The sequence below is a fragment of the Kogia breviceps genome, chromosome 2 (assembly GCF_026419965.1).
Source record: "Kogia breviceps isolate mKogBre1 chromosome 2, mKogBre1 haplotype 1, whole genome shotgun sequence".
Classification (NCBI taxonomy): domain Eukaryota; kingdom Metazoa; phylum Chordata; class Mammalia; order Artiodactyla; family Physeteridae; genus Kogia; species Kogia breviceps.
The window spans coordinates 95,355,684-95,373,651 of NC_081311.1; the positions used below are offsets into that span (position 1 = coordinate 95,355,684).

Consider the following 17,968-nt stretch of genomic DNA (forward strand, 5'->3'; position numbering starts at 1 on the left):
TATAATTAGCAAACCCCTTGAAGCAAAAATTACAGTTTTTCCTTCTATGTGTTTTAAAAAGCAAATTATTTTCTGTGTACGTTTTAAAAATCATGCAGATGTGCTTATGCTCATGGGAGAATCAAATTTTCAGCATGAACGAGCCAGTAATTATAGACTAGTCATTGTCCTTTATCTGCAGCCGCTTAATGTACTTTAATTGGATTTGATTGAAATGAGGCCCGTGGTTGTTAATTTGGTTAAAAATGTGCATGCTTTTGAGTTTCTTGAGCAAAGCTGACATGTTCATGGGAAGGAATGAAAGTATCATGCTGGTTCAATCTTGAAAATTCCATAATAAATCTGTAGCTAAAGGAAAAGTACTTATTTGCTAACAAAACTGTAAGCTAGATAGTAGATAATCAGAAAATTGTAATGTATCTAAGGTGTCATTTTGCTGCAAAATGCAACGTGCCCTCTGTTGTTTTACTACAAAATTTTATAATTTGAAGAACGTTAGATATCATCTCTAAGTCTGTTGGAAATGAGAAATACAGGTCTGAAAACGAATAGACTGACGATGGATTGTTAGGTAAGATCTGAACTGCTGCCCAGCATAGCTGGGACAAAGCACTCATTGAAAGGCAAATTGATTGTCTTTTCTTTATTAAGAAGCTAAGCCGCCGTTATTGTGCAGTCTTTAAAAACAGTGGTTGTGAATAAGTGGATCAGGTCCGATAATGGGTTCCCAGCCTTCCCCCCACTTGTTTACTGGACTCTGCCTGTTACGAGATTTGGGATTCTGGCTCAGTATCTTAGGCAAGTGTTTCCGTAGCCACGGCCGGCGCGGGGAAGAAGACTGGCAAGGGCGCTGTGCTGCACCAAGGAGACCGCCCCTAAAATAGCCTAGAAGGGACTGTCTCTGGCGCCAGCTTAAGTAGCTTAGGCTGCAGCTGACAGCTTTCTTTATCATCTGTGTGGGAATGCCATAGCTTTGTGACTTTCTTCTCATTTAAAGTTTATGTTAAGAGCGTTCTCTGTTTTTCCGTGGGGCGGGGGAGGGGGGAGTCAGGTAGTTGGTTAACATTTTTTTCGATACTGGTGTTAAAGAGGGCTCCCTGACTTGCGTCAGATGGGAAAGGGGCCCCCGCTCCTTGAACAATCATTGTTCTGCAGAGGGTAGGCTTTCATTTTGGAATAGGGCGGCCGCTGTCCTTGGTGCTCAGATTGCACTGAAGAAGCCCTGTGGGTGGAGAGTTTGCTGAGGCGTCAGCGGCTGTGAGCAGGTGTAGCTTTCAGAGCAGTGTTCTTATTTGTACCGCGGTCACTGACGGTCATGACCACTGGGAAAGGTAGGCTATTCTAATATATTCTGGAAAGTGTTTGTAATTATTGCTGCTTAACTAGGAAATAAGATATTTAAGGTATTTTATCCTTGCTTTGAGAACTGAAGATCATGGATGAAACTTAGGAAAATAATTCTTACGAGTATTTGCATTTAGGCAGGGAAAAATTGTGAAACCTGCAGCGCTATTAACGTTAGTGTTGACCTTCAAGGATCAGGAGAGAGCACGTAGGCACAGTGAGCTGAGGTTAGCTGTGTTTTCATCAGCCTCTGTTTATTTCAGTGCTTTCAACTTTTTTTTCCTGCTCTCTTGTATTCACAGTATATGGCTCATGAAAATTATTTTGCAATTACAAGACATTTGTTAATAAGTATCAGCTGTCTTGAAAGGACTCTACTAGTTGGAAATTTCTATGGTTTTCCCAAGAGTGGGCAGATTAAAAACACATATAAATCAGAATAGTGCAGGGGTGCTGCTTCTGTCTTGAGAATCATTGTATAAAATTTTTTCCTTTTGAAAGGTTTACATTTTTAAAATGCGCAGATGGAACTGAAAAACTATGAAAGAAGTATTGTTTACAGAGGTCTTATTGATTAGACTTCAGTCTTTCCATGGAGGTTTTGCCAGGTTTTGGCAGTGTTGAAAGGATATGAAAGAGCTCCGTGTGACAGAGGTTTGTGTTGGAAGAAGTGTGCTGTGGACGTGCTGTGAACCACCTGTATCCCTGTCTAGGTTTCCTGTGGGATGGGCTTCCTGGCAGACTTTTAACTTGTTGTCTCGGAAGGATATTTCCAAACCCTTCAGCTGAAAATAGGTATTAACACAGAATAAATTGTGCACAGTAACAAGTGTTCGTTTGTCTCCCTGCTGGGAAATTGGCATGTGTCCAGCTCATTGGCTCTGTTCTTTTGTCATAAATTGTTAAGGTGTGTGTATCTGTCTTCTTAATTGGGTTGAGTTTGCCGGAAATGGACATATTGGAAGATGCTGGATTATGTTTGTTAATTATATTTAAAAATTGAGAATTGAAAGCATATACTGCTAGTGGTCATTTTTATTTCACCCCTTTTAACAGTATTCTGTATTCAGCTTAAGTTGCTGTAGGAAATCAAAACCTGGGCAGGAGAGCTAAATAATTCATGTTCTGAAGTGACCTCTTTTCAGAACCCTTCATTTGAGGATTTGAAAGTGTGCTACTTATAAGTAGCATTTGTCTTAACGTTGTCATCTTGTAGATTTTTTTTTTTAAACAACAGGGAGACATAATTATGAGGTTGACCATTTTATGTTAAAGACTGTGGAGAAAGCCTTGTGGCTCTGACTTTAAAATAAAGACTGTTCTCTCACTTGATAAATCCTTTCCAATAACCTGTCTCCTTAGTCACTGTTACCTGAAAGACAGGCTTTACAAGCATCTAAAAGGGTATTTTTTACCCTAGGGAGCTGCAAGTATAGTAGGAAACAAGGATTAAATGCTGTTTCTTGTAGCAGGGGCGTATTTGAATCTTCCTCTGTCAACCATGGTTAATAAGGGACCCATAACAGTCTGTACGATATAATGCCAGCCATTTTCTACTATGGTTCTGTGTATTTTAGTATTTTCAAAGCACTTTCCCGAATGTCTCGTTTGTTTTTGTTTTTGTTTTCTGATTCTCACAGCAGCCTCAGGAGGAGTAGGTGGGGAGACGGGAGGTTTGAGTTCTCTAAATGGGCTGGTGGCCCCGGACTTGGCCATCCTCCACCCGCCCTCCTTCCAGCAAACTGTCACCCAGCTCAGTGCTTCGCCCCTACTGTTGTGATAAAACCCTGGCTTTGTTTCTCTGATTCTGAAATTGAGCCATTTTCAGTGTAGATGCCTTAGGGAATAGTTAAAAACCGTAAGCATTCAAAGAGATATTATTAAAACAGGCCTTGGCCTGTTTAGACACATAGTGATCTGGACACTTGGAAGATGTGACATCCCTAATCAGTTGTTTGCCCAGTGATGGGCAGGTGGGGGCCGAGGGGAGCGGTTCTGGGATTGGAAATCACCTTACAAACGAACGTGATGAGTTTGTTTTTGAGAGCGGTGTGGTGTTCCTGGAGGGGAAAGTGCAGGGGAGATGGCGGGGGGCCCTGTAGGCCATGCCGAGAAGCTGAGGTTTTTGTTGTAGGCCATTTGCTCCTCAGAGTTAAACCTTTAAAAATTGGGCAGAGAGACTGATACAGGGTGACCAACTTTCTTATTTTATTTTATTTTTAAAAATACTTATTTATTTATTTTTGACATGTTGGGTCTTCCTTGCTACGTGTGGGCTTTCTCTAGCTGTGGCGAGCGGGGGCTACTCTTTGTTGTGCTGTGTGGGCTCCTCATTGCGGTGGCTTCTCTTGTTGCGGAGCACGGTCTCTAGGTGTGTGGGCTCCAGCAGTTGTGGCCCGTGGGCTCAGTAGTTGTGGCTCACGGGCTCTAAGAGTGCAGGCTCAGTAGTTGTGGCTCGCGGGTTCTTGTGGCTCACGGGCTCTAGAGCGCAGGCTCAGTAATTGTGGCGCACGGGCTTAGTTGCTCCGTGGCATGTGGGATCTTCCCGGACCAGGGATCGAACCTGTGTCCCCCGCACTGGCAGGCAGATTCTTAACCCCTGCACCACCAGGGAAGTCCCAGGGTGACCACCTTTAATTTCACCAAATATAGCAACAACCAAAAAACCCCACCGTATCTCTTATTTCACAAAACAAGGGACATTAACACCAGTAAAAAAAAAAAAAGACAGAGAGAGAAAGAAAGAAAATGAAATGACATAATTTAGAATAAATGCTGGTCCTTTTTTTTTTTTTTTTTTTTTTTTTTTTGCGCGTTACGCGCGCCTCTCACTGTTGTGGCCTGTCCCGTTGCAGAGCACAGGCTCCGCAGCCATGGCTCACGGGCCCAGCTGCTCCACGGCATGTGGGATCTTCCCGGACCGGGGCACAAACCTGTGTTCCCCACATCGGCAGGCGGACTCTCAACCACTGCACCACCAGGGAAGCCCAATGCTGGTCTTTTAAATGAAAGAAATTTAGCTCTATGAGAAATTTACACGTTTTTCCTTGAAGTTCTCAGTTTGGTGCAGACGGGTTAAATCATCCAGAAAGTGTCATCGTTCCTGTACATGGTGTTTGGGTCTAGCTGACTGGATCATAAGCGTGTGGACTTCGGATCCCCTCCGTCGGAGTGTGCGTCTGTGGCTGCATGGACAGTGTGTGCCCTGGGCGGGTGGTTGGTCTATCAGCCCTGGTTCCTCGTGTTCAGGTTGGCGAGCTGCTGTGAGAGTGAGTGAGATGATGCACGTAGCACCTGTGTGATGTGGAGACAAAGTCTAGTGGGAGGTGAAAGTTGGATTTAGCTTGAAGATGACGTGCTTGAGCTTTTTGTTTAGATGTGGAAGCTCCCTTAAGAGAAACAAGGTACAGAATCAGATGCAGAATAAGGTCTCTGAAAAAGAAGCTGCCACTAGTGCTACGATCTTGGTTTCTACCACCACCAGGGTCCGTGGGGATGGCAGATTTGAGGCCTGGAGCAGGGAATGTCCACAGTGAGCCTGGGCATCTTGCAGCGCCAGACAGTAGGGACATGCCCCAACCCAGCCCAAACGAATCAAAACTGTGACGGGTGCATGTCAGCTGTCACAGGGGGCAGCTGAAAGATCCTCACAGACTAGAGCGAGAAGAGTCTGATCAGTAAGGTAGCACCGGATTATGACCCAGAGTGTAAGTGTTGACGCGTCTGTACTGACGCACATCAGTGGCCGAATAAGTGTATAAACAAGGGGAGGGGTTGGAGGTGAGAGCCGTACTAGCTGCGTTTCAGGATGATATGAGAGGAGGGGGCCTGGGGGACGTGGTGGGGGATGGCTTCTAGGCTGAGTGGTGCTGGGGCCAGCCGAAGCAGGGCACTCGGAGAGTGAGCAGGCTTGAGTGTGGGGAGATGCTTGTGGTTTTGGATACTTGAACTTAGAATTTTATTTGTATGTGGCTTTGATTCACATGGGTTTGTGTCTTGGAGTAGAGATGGGGCTGGCATTAGAGGACTAAGATTTATCAGAATGTAGCTGTTTGTTGTCAGTTATACTGTCATCTTATTTCTCTCTTTCTTCTTAATGCAGAGGTGTGATTATTTGCCTCCCTTGGGTTCTTGAGAATGAAGTCATTAAAGCAGGGATGGAGGATTTGAAGGATTATTGCACAAGAGGCAGCTAGCTCTTGATGCAGTTGCTTTAATATGAGAAGACATTCTGGGAGGGACCATCTCCCAAAGTTGGCTCTGGATTTTTCCAGCTGACTTGCTTTTGCTCCTGTGTAGTGGTTGTCAGGAAGAATTGGGTCAGGGTTGGTACAGTGATAATTAAAATGACATTTCCAGACGAATGCAAAGTGTAGATCTGATATTTGTGGGATTTGGTTTCTGACGTTAATTAAGCACAGTACCCTTTTGGCCAAGTTCAAAGGTAAAATAAGTCCTGTGGTCAAAAGGAGAAAAGAAGATTAAATCAGGGAAAGGATCCATTGTGATTTTTGTTACTGTGCCATTCAGAGATTACCCAGGGTGTTGAAAGATTAGTTGCTGATTTCTAGAAGATTAGTTTTCAGTCATCAATATGCAGATTTTGTCCACAGCAGTTAAAGTTGCTTAAAACTTCCCCCTTTCCATGAAATAGTAAAAGTGTAAGTCCAAATATGTTCACTTAAAATAAATATCTTCGTGTAATTTTGGAGCACTTAAAATTTATTTATTTATTTATTCTTGGCTGCGTTGGGTCTTCATTGCTGCGCGCAGGCCTTCTCTAGTTGCGGCGAGCGGGGGCTGCTCTTTGTTGCGGTGCACGGGCTTCTCATTGCGGTGGCTTCTCTTGTTGCGGAGCACCGGCTCTCTGTGCGCGGGCTTCCGTAGTTGTGGTGCACGGGCTTAGCTGCTCCGCGGCACGTGGGATCTTCCCGGACCAGGGCTTGAACCTGTGTCCCCTGCGTTGGCAGGTGCATTCTTAACCACTGCGCCACCAGGGAAGCCCTGGAGTACTTTTGTGAGAAGTTTAAGTACCAGTTTAAGTGCCCTACTCTAACTTATTACCATGCAGATGATTGGGGTTATTATTATTAATAATTACCAGCCTGTTGAGCAGACTGTGTGCCTGTACTGCCCCGGGGTCAGTCCTGATCGCTGCCTGGGTTTTTTCAGCCCAGGGACTTGGTACACATGGACCCCACCGGAGTCCACACTCCTCGTCACCCAGCTCAGCATCTCCTCGGCTTCCAGGCACCCCCGTCACGGTGCGGAGGCCTCGGGGCCCCTTCCCTGGGCCTCTGTAACCTCTAGGAATTTCCTCTCTGAAGCCTCCCCGTGCTGCAGGCTGTCACCTCTGAGAGTGGGAAGCACTTTGTTCTCTGAACTCTTGGCATCCAGTTAAGGGCCTGGCACACTGTAGAGGGCACCTGAAGACCTTCTGAGTACACAGGTAACGGGTATGTGAATGATGCTCATTCTGCAGATGAGGGACAGGCTCAGAGGAGTCCAGGAACTTGTCTAAACTAAAGCAGCGCCGGGGATGTCGACGTCTGGAGAGGAGCTCTCTGAAACCTATGTACTTTTCATCACACGCCACGCCACGCCACCTCCCAAGGTCACAGTCACATGGGGAAGATTGAGCTCCAGTTATTGTTACCTTTTCTCAGTGGAACCGCACACTAACTAACTGGTTTACCCCCGTGCTAGAAGTGCCAGAATCTTTATCCAGCCTGAAAGCGTGTAGCGTTGAGGTCAGAACGCTTTCCTCTGCCCGTCCTCCCTGGTGGGCATGCGCACAGAGGCTGCTTCTAGGCTCAGCCCGTCACCTGACTGTCAGCACATGTGACTGTACCACCTGTGTGCACCCGTCCCCTTGGGCACAGATGCCCAGACATTGAAAACAGATCTATCACTGACCTTTGGAATTGGGAGAACTGATTGAGCAAGGCAGGAAAAATAGTAGAATAGTTAGGATGGGCTTCGTGGGTTCTTCTTATAGCCAGGTTCAGGGCTGAGTAAATGTGTACATTTGATTTTTATAAAAATGGAATTGGAAAAGAAAACAATTGAAAGGCCCTCTTTTCTATCTTAAAGTTCGTTTTTGGTGTCTTTAGTTTACTTGGGTTTCTTTGGACAGAAACGAGAATCGGGTTTGAGTTTGGTCTCTGCGTTCAGGCGCCCACAGCTAGGGCGGCTGTCACAGCGGTCCTAACAGCTGCCTGCACGTGCTGGTGGCCACGAGGCTGGAGCCACAGGGTCGTGAGTCCGTGGTGCGCTTTCAGACAGGAAGGACAGCCCCGCCCTAGGGCCCTTTCCTGCTTCACTGGTCACGGTACATTGGAACTTTGCTGCTACCCTTTCTCCCCCTCCTGCTCTTGAATTCTCTGCTCATGACAGGAATGCCTGAGTGGTCCTCGCCCCCGTGATGATGGTGAGCTTTGGGTCTGGTGGAAGCCAGCCCGTCCAAAATGTCTCTCACCACCCCCTCTGCCTTTTCCCTCCTCTGCTGCACTACGCTCTGGTCTGCCGCTGCATCATCCTTACCACGGGTTATCTGTCATACTTGCGTTTGTGAATGTGTTCTCTCTCTTTATAGAGCAGGTTGCCTGCGGGGCGGGAGGGGAGGCTGCGCTTTTGTTCTTCCTGTCTTCCCAGGGCCTGGCAGAGTGTCCGGAAGGGACTAGACCCTCCTGCAGTCGCCGGACGGGGCGGAGGGACAAAGGAGGGAGGTAGTTGTCAAAGTCAGGAGGCAGCCGCCAGCCTGCGGTCATTCTGTGAATTTCTTCAAGGAGAGCAATGCTTTGCCCTCGTGCATTAGAACTTCAGAAAGAGGGTCTGTTCTCTCCTGCCATTCTTTCCTCATTCCTTTCCTCTCCTCCGTTTTTCTTCCCTCGTCCCCACCAGGTTCCTTTTTTGTCTCTTTGCTTTCTTCCCTCCCACTGCCGGGAGGAGCCCGTTACCTACTGGAAGGCAGTCTGCTGTCAGAGCACATTTTTGAGCCGGGCTGAGGGGCTGTGATGGGGTCCCTCCGTGTTCCCACAGGTGCCTGCGAGGCTGACTTTTTTTTTTTTTTTTTTTTTTTTTGTGGTAGGCGGGCCTCTCACTGTTGTGGTCTCTCCCTTTGCGGAGCACAGGCTCCGGACGCGCAGGCTCAGCAGCCATGGCTCACGGGCCCAGCCGCTCCGCGGCATGTGGGATCTTCCCGGACCGGGGCACGAACCCATGTCCCCTGCATCGGCAGGCGGACTCCCAACAACTGCGCCACCAGGGAAGCCCGAGGCTGACTTTTGACCGGCGGCCAGAGGGGAGCGAGGGTGTCCGCGCTCATAAGCACCCTCACGTGGCGGTCTCCTTTGGTGTAACTGGGAAGCTGTTACGTGGGAATTGTCTTGGGAGCTGGGGAGGGCTGCGCGGCTCAGGGTAACGGTGAGCTGGCCCCGGTGGCGGCCACGTGGTCTGTGCGCTCACGTGCCCTATTCTTAGGGCCAGAAAATAAGCCCATGATCAGTGTGAAGGACAGTTATCAGACAAGTAATTTCAGCAGTAGGCTTACAATTTACCAGAAGCCTCTCTGAGGGTATCCTGCACCTTATGTAGTATAAGTGTACTTAACTTGTACTTTCTTCCCTTAAAATACACAGGCTCACAGCCTCCTGTGGTGCTCATATTGCCCTGAGCTTTCCTTTGTTCGCTTCCTGTTTTTAGCCTGCAGCTGGGTGGCCTCTACACCTGGCCAGGCATCAGAATGTCTGTCTTAGAAGCCCTTAACTGGCAGGGACTCAGTCTGGATGATTCTCTAGACAAATAACAGCAACCAATCTGAGTGCCATTAGCAGTTAATGGGCCCAGATGAGGTCAAAAGAATTTTAGAAAGCGAACTACTTTGAAATTTTCAAACAGGTTATTCTTGGTTTATTACTGTTTGCTTTGTAATTTTGTAAATAATCATGGCATTGTGAACTCCAAGTAGCTAACTAAGAGAGTAAGTTCAGTAAAAGATACTAAGGCCTTAGCGGTAGTAAATTGGTTTTTAGCCTGTATGTGTTACAGTTATCCAAAGGCCCTACTCTTATTAACACCATAGAAAACCATCAACTGTAATGTGATTTTTAACTTTTCAGATGGTAAGACTGGAATTGTTCAGATTTGAATGAAAATTGCACTAGAGAAACATGGCCCAGTAATAGTTGGAGAAGATGAAACAGACCCAAACCCTTGCTGCAGTTACTCAGGGACGTTTACTTGGAAGGATGGCCAGATTCTTAAAATTCACAAGACTGAATTTTTGTTCATTACAATGGTTAATTCTTTCTGAGAATCTCTTTTTGAGCTGTCCTGAGCTTGACTGCTCTGTGTTTCATGGGATTTAGTGTAATCCCTTGGGTAATCCCTTTGATAATCTTGTTTCCTAGGAGAGAAGCCTGAAGGTAGCTAAACAAACATTCATGGCTGGAGAATACAAGAGTCAGTAGTGAATTGACTTAAACTTTCTACGGGGCTCTGTGCAGGGGCTGAAGCAGGAGGGATTCCAAGTTGTGTGAGGAACTGTCTTCCTGCCCCAGAGCACCTGTGGCATCTGGAAGAGAGAGAGAATCGCACAAATGACTGCTGATTTAAGCCTCCTGTGCCCTCTCCTCCTCTGGCCGAGTGACCTGGGGTTGGGTGGCTCGTGGAGGACTGTCCCAGGTCCCTGGTCTGTGACCCTCGTACTCAGTAGGAGCGTGAGAGGGAGAGGAACCCCTGGGGCAGGCTCCTCCCGTGTTTCTCTTGCCCTGGATCGGTCCAGATTTTAAGGCACTAACACACCTATGTCTGGGAACGGCGGTTCTTGGCAGAATGGAAAGCCACGTTTTCCGTCTGGCCGGGAGTTCGTGGCTGCTCACCAGACCATGGTAATAAGGGGACAGTTCACGTCTTCCCCGAGCCCCGTGGCCAGCTCTTCCGGCAGGAAGGCTGGTCCATCCCCGTCTTCCCTACTTCACCCCCTGAGATACTCAGGGTAATAAAGTAGCCGTCTCTTTGCATCCCTCCCTTTCGGTTGGTTCCAAGGATGAGTTTATAGTCTTTCTGAGGTGTCTTGGGAGATACTCTTCTTCAAGGTTGATCTTCTGTACCTGATGATTGCTGTGTCGCTGTGGGTTCTTTCCTTTGGGGAAGGCATCGTATTAACAGGGTTAGTTTACGTTGGGCCTTCACGCTGGTCAGGAGACGCCAACTTCAGTAACTCAAACCCGCTGGGCACGACTTGGCGACTGTGCCCTCTGCTCCCCGGCGCCCAAGATGGGGATAGTCCCAGAACGGTGGGGCTCCTGGACCCGTCTGTGTGCAGAGGGCCGCTGGCTAGTTTGTTCCCTGTCTCTTGCCCCTCCTCCGTCTGTCCGGGAGGCGTCTCTGGAATGTGTGCTCTCTCAGCGTGTGTTCACTCAGCGTGATGGTCTGCCGTGTTCCTGAAGCGTGTGGGTTGGGCGCCCTTTTAAAGCATTTCACGGTCCCAGTTCACGTGAAGTCCTCCGGTATCGGACACAAGTGACGGAGTGAGTCACGCAAGAGGGTCGGGGCTGGCGGGGGGTGGGCGGGGTGCACAGGGAATCCTTTCTGGCTCATTCGGCCCTGTCCTCCGTGCCCCTCCTCTGTACCCACTTGGCGTATCCCGTGCGCGCCTTTAGCAGAGCGTCACACTGAGTCATAACAGCTGCGGGTTGTGTGGGTCTGTCTCCCACTCTGGACGGTGAACTCCAGGATGAGAGCCACGCCTTCCTGTCTGCATCCCACCTCCCTGCAGGGTACTGGGCACAGCGGTGTCCTTGGTAAGTGAAGCAGAAGAGGTGAAGGAAGGAAGCTGCACGCGGTGTGCTCTTAGTATTCTGAGGAGGTGTCCTCTCCAGTAACCCCGCTCCCGCCCCACAAGGGGAGGAGTCCACTGCCTCTGGGCACCCATCCAGTTTTGTTACAGAAGCAACAAGGGAGTATTCTGAGACCCCATCACCTCTCAGGTGACCCTGTGCCTTGGACTTGAACTTCCAAGTCACAGGCCGGCCGGGGAGGGTTTAGAGAGAATTTAAAAGTTGGTGCCACTTGGTGGAAGCAGATTCCTAATGTAGTTTTTTTCCTTTACCTTATAAATGACACATTTCGTTCCTGTGACCCTGAGAAAATTGTCGTTGAGACCATCCCAAGGCTTCTTGACAAGGGGGCAGGTGGATCCTTCCATTTTGGAACCAGCTCTACAGAAGGGAGTTTGAGGCATTCTTCTCTTTCTCAGAAATGTCCCTACATTTCTTTTACTGTATAACCTGAATTAGTTCTATGCCTTTTATAAGAGCATTAAAAGAATTCTGTTCATCTAAAATATGACACAAATGAACTTTTCTACAAAACAGGAACAGACTCACAGACATAGAGAACAGACTTGTGGTTGCCAAGCGGGAGGGTGGCGGGGGGAAGGGATGGGTTGGGAGTTTGGGATTAGCGGAAGCAAACTGTTATATGTAGAGTGGATAAAGAATAAGGTCTGGACTTCCCTGGTGGTGCAGTGGTTGAGAGTCCTCCTGCCGATGCCGGGGACACGGGTTCATGCCCCGGTCCGGGAGGATCCCACGTGCCGCAGAGCGGCTGGGCCCGTGAGCCGTGGCTGCTGAGCCTGCGCGTCCGGAGCCTGTGCTCCGCAACGGGAGAGGCCAAAACTGTGAGACGCCTGCGTACCGCAAAAAAGAAAAAGAAAAAAAAAAAAATCCTCCTGCCAACTCAGGGGACACAGGTTCGAGCCCTGGTCCTGGAAGATCCCACATGCCGCGGAGCAACTAAGCCCATGAGCCACGACTACTGAGACTGTGCTCTAGAGCCCACGAGCCACAACTACTGAGCCTGCGCTTTAGAGCCCACGAACCACAACTGCTGAGCCTGTGTGTGACAACTACAGAAGCCTGTGTGCCTAGAGCCTGTGCTCTGTAACAAGAGAAGCCACCACAATGAGAAGCCCCTGCACCACAACGAAGACCCAGTGCAGCCGAAAATGAATGAATGAATGAATGAATGAATGAATTTATAAAAAGACAAAAAACCAACAAGATCCTACTATGTAGCACTGGGAACTATATTCAGTATCCTGTGATAAAACCACAATGGGGTAGAATGTTTAAAAAAAAATGTATGTATATGTGTAACTGAATCACTTTGCTGTACAGGAGAAATTAACTCAACATTGTAGATCAACTGTTCTTTAATTAAAGAAAAAAGAATTCGATTCCTAATTCTTCAGCTCCATCCACATATTTTTGAAAGGTTGCGTTTTTGTACTCAGGGCATCACACAGTGTCAGAGCGTAACAGCCGCCGTTTGCTGAGCAGTTGGAGTTTTCCTCCTTTTGCGTATATTCTGTCTAATCTGTGTGACACCCACTTAATCAAGGTACACAGAGTCCCTTGATTATAAATGGTACACCTCCACTCCAGGTATGTAAGTAGAAAGGGGGATTAATTGACTCGGGTAACCGAGGGGTCTTGTGTTTTCCCCAGGCACACACGCAGCATTGGCCTCCGTTCTGCCCCGACCTCTTCTGCTGGCCTCCTGCTTCCTGCTTAGGCTGGGGCCTCCCTTCTTTGGGCTGCAGCAGTGCTAGGCTGCCCTCCACCTGGCCCCAATCCTGCAGAAAGACAGGCTCTGCCCTGACTTGGGTGGCAGGTGGGGCAGAGCCTCTGGGTCCCGCCCAGCCCCGAGGCAGGGCTGTGGTCACAGGGGGGCGTCCCCGAGGTCTGCCGGGGCTGGCAGTGGAGGAGGGCTGCCTTCGGATGATCCATGTTGGTAGGCAGTATCACCCTTTTTTCACAGACAGGGAAACGGGAGTCAATTTCCACGCTATTAAACCTCTTTTTATTTTACTTTAATTAATTAAATAAAGTGGAGGCAGGTTTATTTAGAGAGATACACATTGCCTAGGCAGAAGGCAGACTCCGTTTTTAAACCCCTTTTTCAGCCTCGAGGTTGGTCTTGATGGAGGTGCAGGTCGGTGGCCGGTGGCCTGTGGCCCGTGGCCCTGCGGGGGGCAGGCTCACCGCCCAGCGCCCGCCGTGCGTTCCTCCCCCACGAGGCCGGCCGTGGGCTCTGCCGCGTCTCTCCTGAGCTGCTCGCTGCTGCCTGCCCACCGGCTGTAGAGCAGCGGCCGGCATGTTCTCCGTCCGACGCCGAAGAAGCAGCGTGCCCTGACCCGCGCGGGGAGGGCTCATCAGTTGTCCCTGGCGGTGCCGGTGCCGGTACCGGCGCGGCTTCGCTCTGGGTCCTCTCACCTCTCCTTTCCCTCTCCAGCTTACGATCATGTCTGCCCCAGTTGCTTCCCGTCGTTGCTCCCTTCTTAAGGGATGAGTAAGCCTGAACTGAATTTCCTCCTTGTCGTCCCGTCTTGGCCCCCACCCCCTCTGCTGGCTCACCTGCTCTGCGGGCATCGTCGGGTGGACATGCGCACGGCCGAGGGGGTGGAAACTCATCCTCGGCGTTGACCTTGCCTGTGCTTCAGCTCTGCTTTTCTGTGATGGACAGTCGGTGGGTGGCTGCAGCCGTAACACACTCTCAGCATCCTCGTTGCTCCCGTCGCGCCGTGTCAGGTTTTGTTCTGTGAAATGTGCCAGTGTTCCCCGCCAGGTTAAAGTTTTCCTACGCCTTGTGCTCTGAAATGCTTAAAAAGCATTTTTAAATTGTGTACACAGGGCAGAGGAAGTTTTGTTTCAGAATATGGATATTGAAGGGTGTTCGTCACTGGGCACTGTTAAGTAGGACTGGTCCTAGTTAATACTGATGCCGGAAGCTCAGCTTCTCTGTGCACCGGTGCTGCATCGAATCCCAGAGACAGAGTTTTGGGTGAAGTAGAAAAGAATAGCTTTATTGCTTTGCCAGGCAGAGGGGGACACTGTGGGCTCCTGCCCTCAAAACAGTGTGTCCCAAGCTGGGAGGATTTGATGAGGAGTTGTATAGCAATAGTTCAGGGGTGGGGTTGCTGTTCAGATCTGCCCTTTGGAACTCAGGGAAGGTCATGGAGGCTGGAGTCTTGCCTACAAGAAGCGGGCGACAAAAAGGCTTTCATGCCCAGAAGCCCCTCACAGTCCTTCTTGGTTTCACTGCTGGTCCATCTGACTGGATTTGGGGGGGTACACTTACCCCACTCCCCATATTTTGACAGAGGAGTATAGGAACTTTGTAGAGAAACAGCCTTTTACCCAGCCACCCACTGCAGACAGTGCGGTTTGCACCTTCATGCCTCTCTAGGCACGGTCCAACTTTGGTTTAAAGTCAAAGCTGGTGAGGACAAATGGGAGAGAAATACAGTTTGGATAATGAGCAAAGTAACTTTTCATAAGTCTTCTGACCATGAACATGAGCTGTCTTTCCATTTATTACGTCTTTAATTTCTCTCAATAATGTTACGTGCTTTCAGCAAACATGCTGTAATGTAACTTTTGTTAAAGTTACTCCTAAGTATTTTTTTTCCCTTGATGTTATTGTTAATTGCTTTCTTACTTTCTTTTTTTTTTTGCTGTACATGGGCCTCTCACTGCCGAGGCCTCTCCCGTCGCGGAGCACAGGCTCCGGACGCGCAGGCTCAGCGGCCATGGCTCACGGGCCCAGCCGCTCCGCGGCACGTGGGATCTTCTCAGACCGGGGCACGAACCCGTGTCCCCTGCATCGGCAGGCGGACTCAACCACTGCGCCACCAGGGAAGCCATTGATTTCATTTTTGGATTGTTCATTGCTGATGTATAAAAATACAATGGATTTTTCTATTTTGGTTTAATATTCTGTGATGTCTCTGAACTCATTTATTAGTGCTAATAGTTTTTTTAGTGAATTCCTTAGAACTTTCTATATACAAGATTGTGTCATCTGTGACTAGAGATAATTTTAGTTCTTCCTATTTACTAATTGTCCTGGCTAGAACCTCTAGTGCAGTGTTGAATAGATGTGGTGAGAGCAGGCTTCTTGTCTTGTTCCTCATCTTAGGGGGGGAACATCTAGTCTGTTACCGTTAAATGAGATGTTAACAGTGTGCTTTTTGTATTTTGTGGCTAGTCTTCATCAGGTTGAGGGAGTTCCCTTCAAGTCCCTGTTTGCGGTGTTTTTAGCATGAAAGGTTTCTCCCCTCCCTGCCCAGTATTGTCAAATACCTTTATTGCATCTACTGAGCATGTGTTTTTGTCGTTTAGTTTATTAATACGAGGTATTAAATTAAGTTTTATATATTAAACCAACATTCCATTCTTGGGATAAATCCTACTTGGCCATGGTGAATAGTTTTTTATATGTTGCTAGCTTTGGTTTGCTGGTACTTTGTTGAGGATTTCTATGTCTGCAGCCATAAGAGTTACTGATGATTCCGTGTTTAAGAGATTATCTTAAGTAAGTAGTTTTCTTAAGTCAGCAAAGGCGTGTTGTAAGAATTAAATAAAATAATGCACAGAAAGTACTGGGCACGGTGCTCAGCACCCAGAGGCCAGTTGACGGGAACGGCTCTTTCTGGGTGGTGGTGGTTTGTTATCACAACTCAGATCCCAGGATCTTGAGTCAGAAACACATAGACTTGAACCCTGGCTTCACCCCCTCTTAGTGATTAACTGTGTGGCTCTAGACACTTGTGTCTGGATGCGTTAAGATTCTCCACCTTTAACGCGGAGTCATGACAGTGCCTCCCTCTTAGGGCGGGTCAGGAGCATCTGCTGAGAACAGGCAAAGGCCCAGCCACAGGGCCTGGCACGCAGTTATTTGCAGACCCAGGCATGCATATTCACTGTTGCTGCTTTTAAACACGTGACCGCAGTGGTGTTATGAGGGTGAAAGATTTGAACTAATCGAGCTACCTGTAAGCAATTGATCGAGTGTTATATATGTGAGCAGTGTAACAGTAGTCTTCAAAATGGGTCAGACTGATGCAGAAAAAACATCTACTAAATATTGCTAGTGGGCAAAACAGTTTTTGTTGCATATGTGTGTGTATAATGGTAGGTTTATGCATGCACTGAAGTCTGGAAATGCATATATATCATTGTGAACAGTTTGATTTTGGGGGGTTATGATTGATATAAGAGGGCTTTGACTTTTAATTTTTAAATAGGTATATGTTTTATCAGAAAAAAGGAATAAAGATTTCTGACTGGTAGGACATCAGGAAGGTTAAAAAATCATTTAGGGTTGTATTTAGCTTGCTTTCTTCATTTTCCCTCAGATATTTTAAAACTTTGTTTGACTGTATTATCTAATGAAGCCTTATACATTTTTAAAAGTAGTGAAAGCTTCTGAAAAAGATACATGCAGGATGGTTTGCATCCATTCACAAGTTTTGACTTCTTTCCTGCGGACTGTCAAGAGTTAAATACCTGATTGCCCTACTGTGTGTTGGCCCAGGCTCCCTCGTAGGTGTTAGGGATTCCAGAAGAATGTGTCTGCTCCAGGGGCAGAGAGACAGAACAGATCTGCACACAGCTCATCACAGGGAGGGTTGGAGTGAAAGGCCCACGTATGAGTGTGCAGCCCAGAGCAGGACAGAGCCGGGCAGCCTCGCAGAGCGTGGTGTGTTAGGGATTACACAGGAGTGTGTTTGGTGTATGGGGCCGTCAACCATGGCTTAGAGCTGTGACAGATCAAGACAAGACATTCGGGGATATTTAGGGGAAGCAGCCTGCCTCTGGGCTTATTATCGTCTCCGTGCAGCCTTCTCTTGGGAATGCTAATTATGCTCCAGTTACTAGGCTGCCACATTTCTCACTCCCTTGGAGAAGAATTTCAGTAACAGGGAGTGGGTGAAGCTGCAAGCCTGTTGGGGTATCAGCTTCCACAAAGTGACCCTGACATAGGGAGTTAGTTGTCTTTATAAAGAGAACGAACGAGGAACTTTCTCCCCGTTGAACCTGCGTGGGCCACAGCCTGCCTCCGGGGAAAAAAAGAGGAAAAGCTTGGCGGTTTAGGCTCCGGCCTCCCTGGCAGATGGACAACGGGACAGACACCTCTTAGTTTCTGTGACATTTTGTTCGTCCTTGTAGATGAGTGTGTACATTTTCTAAATGGACAATATGATCCAAAACTTGTAATTCCAAGTTCTAAACACCAAGCTTGAAGTCAGCCTTTAGACTAATAACGTTTTTCTGCCACTCCTGCACCTGAACCTCTAGTCACAGTGCTGTGCGATGGTCTGTGTGATGACTTTTGACCTAGAGTCTGTGTGTGGCCTGTTGCTTTGTATCATCCCCTATCCAGCCTGGTTACAGCTCAGTCCTGAGGCCGCCGGGGCTCTGCCGGCCCTTCCCTAGGGGGTTCAGAAGGTGGGTCAGTGCAGGCTGATGGAGGGACTGCTGCTGCCCCGCCTGTGCTGGCCCTGGCCGCTCGCCAGCCTCTGTCCAGCATCTGGACCACAGTTCAGGACTTCAGCACGAGTTCACAGACTTACTCAGCCTTGAGAACTAGGCTGGTTTGCTGCTAAGTCCACGAGTGGCTGTGTGTGCTCTCTGGACTTTTAATGTTTTCAAAAGGTTCTCTTCTGTGTTTTAAAATCTCTGTTGTATCAGCAGTTCTTTGGGGCACGCTGTTTTTACTGCTGTTTTTCACTTCACGACGCCTGCCTGCTAACTGGGTTACCAGGAGTGGGGTG

At 48.3% G+C, this 17,968-nt stretch overlaps 1 protein-coding gene across 34 annotated transcripts in view; it reads left to right on the forward strand.

The window, feature by feature from the left end:
- Positions 1–17,968, forward strand: part of CLASP1 (cytoplasmic linker associated protein 1) — a 264,666-nt gene that overhangs the window by 120,474 nt on the left and 126,224 nt on the right. For 2 of the 34 annotated variants that reach the window (XM_067025856.1, XM_067025857.1), the window contains exon 1: positions 1,152–1,331. The exons of the other annotated variants lie outside the window; for them this stretch is intronic. In XM_067025856.1, coding sequence (XP_066881957.1) covers positions 1,316–1,331 — 16 coding nt within the window. In that variant the 5' untranslated portion in view covers positions 1,152–1,315. Of the gene's footprint in view, positions 1–1,151; positions 1,332–17,968 lie in introns of those variants that run through there. 34 annotated transcript variants of the gene reach the window in all.